Source organism: Tympanuchus pallidicinctus, unplaced genomic scaffold (genome assembly GCF_026119805.1).
Source record: "Tympanuchus pallidicinctus isolate F22 unplaced genomic scaffold, pur_lepc_1.0 scaffold1, whole genome shotgun sequence".
Taxonomy (NCBI): domain Eukaryota; kingdom Metazoa; phylum Chordata; class Aves; order Galliformes; family Phasianidae; genus Tympanuchus; species Tympanuchus pallidicinctus.
Window position 1 is genome coordinate 35215676 of NW_026294618.1, and position 8528 is coordinate 35224203.

Below are 8528 nucleotides of genomic sequence, written 5' to 3' on the forward strand. Positions count from 1 at the left end.
TTGATACTCTGATGAGAAAAATAATTAAAAAGGTGATATGCAAAAGGTATTAAGCAAGGCAGACTTTCAGTCCCTGTTTAGAATTCATAGATGTTACTTGGCAACTTTTAATATTTGATGACAACAAACTTATCTTTCAGGTGAGAGCTTGCAGAGGAGTACATGCAGTTTGCAAAGCAATGTCATTATACCTGAAAGTAACACTTTTTCTGGCATGCTGCCTTTGTGACTATATTTGGGGACTATTGCCAGCAATTTTAAATGTGTCTCATGATATTCTCAGTGCACTTCTGTATAAAATTCAGTCACTATTATGGCTAGTGCACTTTGCTACAGCATTCAACGATACCACTTTCAATACATATGTATGCTAGTACATCATGTAAATGTTGCACCTGAGCGTTACTGCTTATATGAACAGAACAAGGAAATTCCTCTTAGGAATTCTTTGGAAGAATGATTACCATCAAACTGTAAGGAGAAAATGCATTAAATCCTTCACTGGAAGCTGACACTAAGTATCTCAACAGGAAATTGAACACAAAACATGCATTTGACATGAGGAGTCGATTTTTCAGATTTGAGCTGTAATCAAACCAACTGTATATAGAGAAAGGAAGGAATGCCTTTCACTTGGTAGGATATGACAGAAGCATCATTTAGCCACAGTGAGGACTAGCACAGCTACTTCAAACTTTCCTCTCTGGAACAGGTGGAGACTAAGAGCCATTTCTCTGCTTTCTGTCCAAACATGGCATGAAAACTTGAAAAATATTTATGTTGCAGCTGATTAGTTTTACACCCAAAATGATCACCTGTCATATTCTATTCATATTTCTGGTTATTACATTTGTTGAAGGTTTTTTCAGATTGGAATGCAAAAATACACCTCTTGCATGCTCCGAGCCTACTGGTCCCTGATGGGCAAGGAGACCTAACGAGTGGCTCAGCACACAGCTCAGAGAAATCATCTGCAGTGAATTCCATGAAATTGCGTTCACAGAGGATAACTGGGAGTTGGAGGCGTGAAGCAATGTAGGGTTATGCTGGTATCACTGGGAATCTACCCATGAATGACATGATGAGCAGAACAAAAAAAAGAATTGTGAAGGTCAGGTGCACAATACATTTTAAAGTCTGATGAAATCAAAAGGCTGATGCAGTCTAAGGTAAGTATAAAACTAGTATAGATAGAATCCTTACTCCTGGAAAAGAGGGCAGGAACTGCAGTGCTTCATCATGTGATTGTTGGAGCATTGCACAAGAGGTTATTTCCTCACTGCCTGATGTGTGCAGAGCTGTGTAAAGCCATTGGGATCACTGAAGAATACTTTTCCTCTCTGCAGAAGGATAAAAATAAGATATCTGTGGAGTCCAACTGAACCATTAAAAAGTGAGAGAGCTTTACCATCCACATCATTCTCTGTGAGCATCAACCAATCACTTTTCTTTTCCAGCCATTTCCTATAAACCAGAGGAACAATTGCACGAAGTTGCAAAGCTCTGCTGAACATGGTCACAGCTTAATGTTTCATCATCATCAAATTGTTTAGTCTGGAGAAGAGGAGACTTAGAAGAGACTTTATTGCACTCTACAGCTTCCTGAAGAGAGGTTGTGATGAGGAATGGTTTGGTCTCTTCTAGGCAACAAACTGGACCCGAGGAAATGGCCACAAGTTGCACCAGAGGAGGTTCAGGTTAGACATAAGGAAAACTTTTTCTCTCAGAGAGTGGTCAAGCACTGGAATGGCTGCCCAGGGAGGTGGTGGAGTTGCCGTCCCTGGCAGTGTTCAGGAGGTGTCTGGATGAGGAGCTACAAGATATGGTTTAGTGCTTGTGATAGCAATGGTAATGGGAGGATGATTGGACTGGATGATCTTGCAGGTCGTTTTCAACCTTGTGATTCTATGATCAGAGTGTCACAGCTGAGCTGAACACAAGCATTTCTGCAACCACTCAAAGATGTGTAATAGTTTGTTGCGATGAGTGCTCAATTCCTTTCACTAGCCTGTCTCTTCCTTTCTGAAGTAGAACAGCACAGTTGTATACCTGGGCACATCCAGCACCACTTTTTCTTTTCTACATAAAATTGTTTTCTAAATAGTCCGAAAACATGCTCTGAAACCCGTGAGTTTAATTTGGTTAGCTGGGATTGGATAATTACCTTGGAATGGTAACTCTTCTCACAAGGACACGGCCTTGCACAAGACTTGGACCAATGTTATCTCATCTGCACCCCAAGCTGACTCTTACTTTAGCATCCAAGGATAGAAAAAAACAATGGGGCCATGTGACATATCTACTGGTTCTGTTGTGTTACTGAACCATGAGAGCTTTATGACATACTTAGAACTATTTTAGCCGAACCAGTTTCATGGAGAACCAAAATTACTGGATGAAGATTTTCAGAAAGTATTAGGCATCTGGGTGACTCAACTTCAGATTCCTGTTTTGTTTCCTGTTTCTTTCTCATTTCTATGCTTTTCTCTTTAACCCACCCTCTGGAGAGTTCTCTACCCTAGCAGTATCATTTCTTCAAGTCTCTATTTTTGACTCCGAAGAAATTAATGTATCTTTGGAAGTAAAGGTCCTGCCTCGTGCTGTGTGAGGTCATGAAACTGATAATTAAGAAGGCTGAGGCTGAAATCCCAGCTCTGCTGAAGTTGGGGAAACCTTACTGTTCTTTGTGCTCTGTTTCTGCCACTACATTGGTTTGTTTTATCCCTCTGTGCTTTCCAGTTCTTCTTTTGCTTCTCAATTCTCTCAGCGTTGAGTCTTTTACCCAGTGGGAGAAGAGTCAGCAATGAGAAGGCTATGAAAGAGGGAGCTGCTATTCAGCCCGAATGCTCTCAGTTTTCTCCAGAACAAGGTGTGGTTACTGAGAATTTCAACAACATTTGAGCAATACATACCCACTCATTTAACCAGCTGCTCACTTGCTGCATTCCTGGAGCTAGAAGCAGTTGAATAAGAGTCCATGTGCATTGAAATAGCAAATCTGATAGCTGCAGAGAGTTCTTTTATAGCCAGACTCCACCAGAAAATCTACAGATGGGCAAGAGATTGGTAAAACTTGGTGTTGCCCCACTGGGATGTGTGAGACTCCTTACAGGTATTCACATTTACCACTAATGCTGCTGCTGGTTTTGTAAAGTTTAATCAATAATCTCTAAAAGATACTCAAAGTATTTGTATCCTTCATGTTATTCTTTGCCTTGGAGCACTTAGGAAAAGCCTGTGATGATGACTGCGAGTGTAGCAATGATCCTGCAGGATCTGCTTGATCACCCAAAGGTATCCCTTCACAGACACAGACAATAAGAAAATGACAAATTTGGGGGGTCACAGTGGCTGATAAATAATGAACCTCTCCAAGGATTTGTGTAGCAACAGACAGACAAATGTCTGAGAGAAACTGGATTTCTGAAAGTGGAGCTAGCCTAGCCAAGTCTGTCTTTGTAGGGTTTTAAAGCAACAGAAAGTCATTAACGTGAAGAAAGGGCGATAAGATGTAGTCACTATTTTCAAACAAGTTACTTTGGGATTAATGTGTTTGATTTAAAAGCAAGCTGTTCTCCCTCCCCTCAGCCACCCCTTAGCACTGAATGAAGCCAAGGTAAGTGTGCTGTCAGCATCTCTCTTCCTCAGCTACGTATGTGGTGGGATCTGGATTAACTGTTATGATTACGTTTCTTTTTTTCCTCTAAGCCAGGTCAACTTCATGCCTTCTTTCTCCTGTTATCTTTCAGAGCATGCTCCTAGAACTATCATCTATCATGAAAAAGTAATGGCATTCTGAGGACAAGAGATAAACTAAGGGAATGAGCACAAACCACCTTCAGCAGAAAGATAAAATGCCAATTATCTACTACTGTCTCCCTATCCGTCCCCTTAAAATGCTTAATTCTGATCTTTAAGGAAGCAAACGCTTGTTTCATTCTTCAATTTTACACCAGTCCCAGTAATACTGTACTCTGATTGCTGATGTTCACAAATAGCTTGCTCCACATTTTACAATTTTTCTCGTATAAGCTGAGCTGGATTTTATCAGTGCATGTTGTCACTGCAGAACCAGCCCGGTGTCTTTGGGACGATGTTTTGGAATATACAGCTTGTTATGCACATGAGTAGTGTTCATATCAGCAACCAGCCTGATGCATAGACCTTAAGGGTAGTAGGAGGCCCAAGACTTCAACAAGGAAATTAGTTAATTTAGTGTGAATGTAATTTGGAAGGCAATGTGGCCTCTATCTGCCCAGGGCTCAGCAGCCAATGAATAAAAGATGGACCAAGCACAGAAGGAAGCTGAAGAAGCTTGGGCACAGAATAAAATCTCATCTGAAGGATATTCTGCTGCTGTTGTTCTGCCTGTGCCAAAGCAATCCTCAAGCTCTGCGAGAGACTTTCCATGCTTGTGTAGTGTCTTCATAGTTAATACTTCTGTGTTCAGAATTGAAACTAAGGAAGACCAGGCAATTCATTTAAAAAAACATCTGTGCTTTTCTTCAGTTCTGTTTTAGAGGAACTGCAGAACCAGCTCAGGGTCATAAGAATCTTAATCCCTTTGCTGTTTTATTAGTCCATATGAATTAACTGAAGACAACAAAAGTACAAAGATCTCATTACGAGTTTGCTAAGACAAGATTTATTCTGGAAGGTCAGATTTCTGAAGTTTAAATCAATCCTTCCAGTTGTGTACCCAGAAAATAAAGCACTTTGACTATCCACAAGCCTGTTTCTGGACACATGCTCTTGGCTGCTCTTATTTGCCAAGCCTGTGGTAGCTTGCATCTGGTATTGATGTGCTCACCACTTCAGTAGCAAGAACAACTTGTTTGCTCTGCCAGTTTCCTTAATGATACAAGCCTTCTATAGGAAAGATCAGTAGACCAGCAGAAAAAAATGGAATCAAACAAGGATTGCTTGAAATTGCAGTGTTTTTTAAAGTGAAAAAAGGAAAACGTGTAAGATGGTGGCTGTTAAGTGTAAGAAACAACTGACCAGGGATGGAGAAGCTCTTGCTACACCACATGCCCTGCTCCCAGACTGTGATGATATGCAGTGGATACAGATTTGAGAGGGTGGTAAGTGTTCTTATTTGCTTGACAGGGAGACTCAGAAAACTGGGGAACTTTGTGAAGCAGCACTTCTGCTTTTCCTCCATGAGAATTTTCAGGTGAACAGTCACAAGCAACATCCAGTGCTGTCAACCAAACAGGATGCAAGCCAACATCCCTTAGGGCACTGCCCCAGGGCACATGATATACGGTTGCTCATCTGGTGATAAAATGCTGGTCCTCAAAGGGGCCACATGGTCTTCTCCTGCCATGATCTGGTGCTCAAGCTGCATCCAGACATGAATGGTCAGTGGCACAGGTTCCTTACTCAGAAAATGCTAGAGTTACTCTCAGAGATTTTTATTTTTATTTTTACTTGTTTCTGCATAAACCCCTTCCAATTTCTCTCAAGTTTTCTATAAAGGGGAAATAATAAACCCCAACCTTGCTTCTTGCCATTGTACACATTCACTGAAACTTTACAAGACAAAGCAAAGACTTAGAAGATTTGCCTTAAGCATGAGGGGAATGGGTATAGATGCAGAGTGTTTGATCTTCCAACCAACTTCTTTCATTTCTGCCATGAAACACCTTCTGATCAGATGAAAGATAACCAGATCCCTGCATCTAAGACATCGAGTGAATCCGAAATGCAACCACATGAGTGAAGGTCCTGTTATAGGCTGCATCCTCCAGACTCTGTCAGCCACCTCCAGGCCACCCCCAGCCAGCTCCAACCCCGTGCAACCAAGGATTGCGACAGCGATTTCAGAGTCAAGATAAGTTGGTTTACAATACATAATGATATGTCTTTATTTCATCAACAGAAATGGTGTCTAGACAAAATTCAGTTAACACTAGCAATTCAAATGAATGAAAAGGGTCGGGTGCTTTTTTTTTTTTTTTTTTTTCATTTTTGTTTTTTGCACAATACTGTATTTACAATGAGTAAATGACGTTTTAAATTCATTAGTTCATAGCAATGCTTTCTTCCAAAAAGGTAAAAATTCTTAGTAACAGAGAGTAAGCATCAACAGCCACCTCATTTATTTATACAATAAAAATCACAAGAAACCACAGTCACCTAGAAAAAAAATAAAGACAAGCTTAAGAACTAGTACAATAAAATGATGCATTGAATTAAGTTACATTAATCGCATAGAATTTGTGTAAAAAGTATGTAGAAAAAACACCTGATGTAACCTGTTACAGTCATTGACCAGTTATGAGAGGTACAGAGGGTTATACAGGTAGATATGTGTGAAAACTGTCCATTCTGTTTGACCTGGGGAGGAAGAGAAGAGGGGCTGCACCCCCTTGCATACACTGATAAAACCCTGTTTTGAATATGGCCTCTGAAGTTTGTAAGGCATATATAAGAGGTGCACTTGTAACCAACTGGTTCTGGAACAAACTCTTAGGGCATCCCCACCCTTGAAATCAAAGGTGATTCTTGAAACCAAATGGTAAACAGACACGCATCAAATATCACCAAAGTGTTTAGTATAGTTCCTGCCAGTCTGCGGGATCCAGATAGCTTCGCTCAGAGCACAACCAGTAGTGGAAACAGTATCTAGAGCATGCACATTTCTCTCAGGTATATCACAAACACCAGGTACCAGCTTCCCGTGCAAATCCTGTGTGTCCCGGGACCACGCTCCTTCACTATGGGGCTGAGCCCTGCTGACAGCCCTGGCTCCCCAACATGAGGGGCTAGCTGGGCTTGTAGCCTGGACCCATCTCTGCTTCTATGCAGTCAGTGAACTCCAACACTGCCAGCTGCCATTTCTGTTTTACGATGCTCTCCACGAGCCCAAAGGGACAACAGCGGCCCTGCAGGAATCATTTCAAAGTTGGAAAGGGGTCTTCCCACAAAAGTCATACAAGAACAGGAGTCATCTTGCTGGGTTTTCAGCAGTCGTTTGTTGGGGGTCATTACCTTATGAAAAGGTATTTTTAGGATTCCTTCCTGCCAAAAAGTGGTTTTATTTGCAAAAATGGCAACACCGTATGTGTAATACCTTAAAATGCATATCAGTATTTGACTTTGATATAAATAATACCTATCTTGGTGGAGTGTAGGAAAATACTGTACATTTAGTCTTTGCAAGTAATGCCATTAACATTTTGAGAGTAAAGAGAAAAGTTATTCTACAGACCACCAACAATAGATCTTTTAAATATACACACAGTATTTGAACATATGCATATACACATATATTGGATTCCGCAGCATCAGATCTGATGCCTGAGTCACAAAATACTCTGAGGAGTATTATAAATATACATATAGGTATTATAAACAGGAAAATACACAAACACACACTTTGACTAGAATTCTATATGTATGTATATATACATACATGTATTAAAGATATATAAAATTAACTTGCGTTGGGTTGTCAGAGACAAAACCGAAATTAAGTCAAAAACCTGTTGAGAGAATTTCTAGCAGGAAAGGGAGCATCAGTTTGTTGTGGCAATGATTTTAGTTTCACCTCACTCCTATACTGAGCAGATCCCTCCTTTTGCAAAGCCATCAGCTCTACTGCTCACACTGAAGCTAAATCTTCTCTAGACAGATCTAAAATACATACTTTTAAAACGCTACAAGCACGGGCTACACCATTCAGCCAAAGACACCTCCAAACGCACGTCGGATCAGAACAAGGTGAAAGCAGCGCTCCTTGTTGCAGCAGGAGAGGAAACAAAGTGGATCGAAATGCAAGCTGCTGTAAATCTGGCCAACGCTCCCTTCGTTTCACTGAAAAAAATCACTAGAGGCTCATTCTGGAAACCCACTGCTCTTTTCAACAACCACAGCAGTGCATTACGTGACACGAGTGAGGCTGTTGTGTTGACTGAAGTACAGTGCTTCATCGTGCTTTCTCCTAGTGGATCAGCTTTTATTTTATTACAGGATTATAGTGATTCCAGCATGCAGATTTGTTTTTATTAGGCAATCATAAAGTTACATATTAAAAAAATCTAACTATATCTATCTATGCGTTTTAACTTCTATTTAAGCGCTCTTTAGAATGCAGACTTGACAAAGTGTTGAACTCCAGAGTAACAACCATGCTATCAGCATTAATCATTCCTCTGGCAGCAGTTAATCCATTTAGCTAAGTTATTTATCTAGTTCCCACTCTCCTTTTTAAAGAGAAGTAGCAGTTAGCATACTAATCACCATGGCTTGCCTTTGCAACACATTTTACTTCCTTGGGAAAAAATAATACAAGGATTAGATCCAAAAATATAGTGCATCTTAAAAGCAGCATATACCCTTAGAAAGACATTTAATAAATTACTAGTACAATATATAAAATAATAGTTTTATACTGCAGCATCAAACTCTGACGCCTGAGTCATTGAATGTTAGGAAGTCTGTGATATAAATACTGGGATCTCCTGATAAGACAGCCAACATCTTTGCTTTTGTTTTGCTTCTTTTCTGTTTTGTTTTCCCTG

General features: G+C 40.3%; 1 protein-coding gene across 1 annotated transcript in view; it reads left to right on the forward strand.

Annotated features, from left to right (window-relative positions):
* GJA10 (gap junction protein alpha 10) overlaps positions 1-460 on the forward strand; it is a 1221-nt gene extending 761 nt beyond the window's left edge. Inside the window, exon 2 of the mRNA XM_052671872.1 lies at positions 422-460. Coding sequence (XP_052527832.1) covers positions 422-460 — 39 coding nt within the window. The remainder of the gene's footprint in view (positions 1-421) is intronic.
* The last annotated feature ends 8068 nt before the right edge of the window (positions 461-8528 follow it).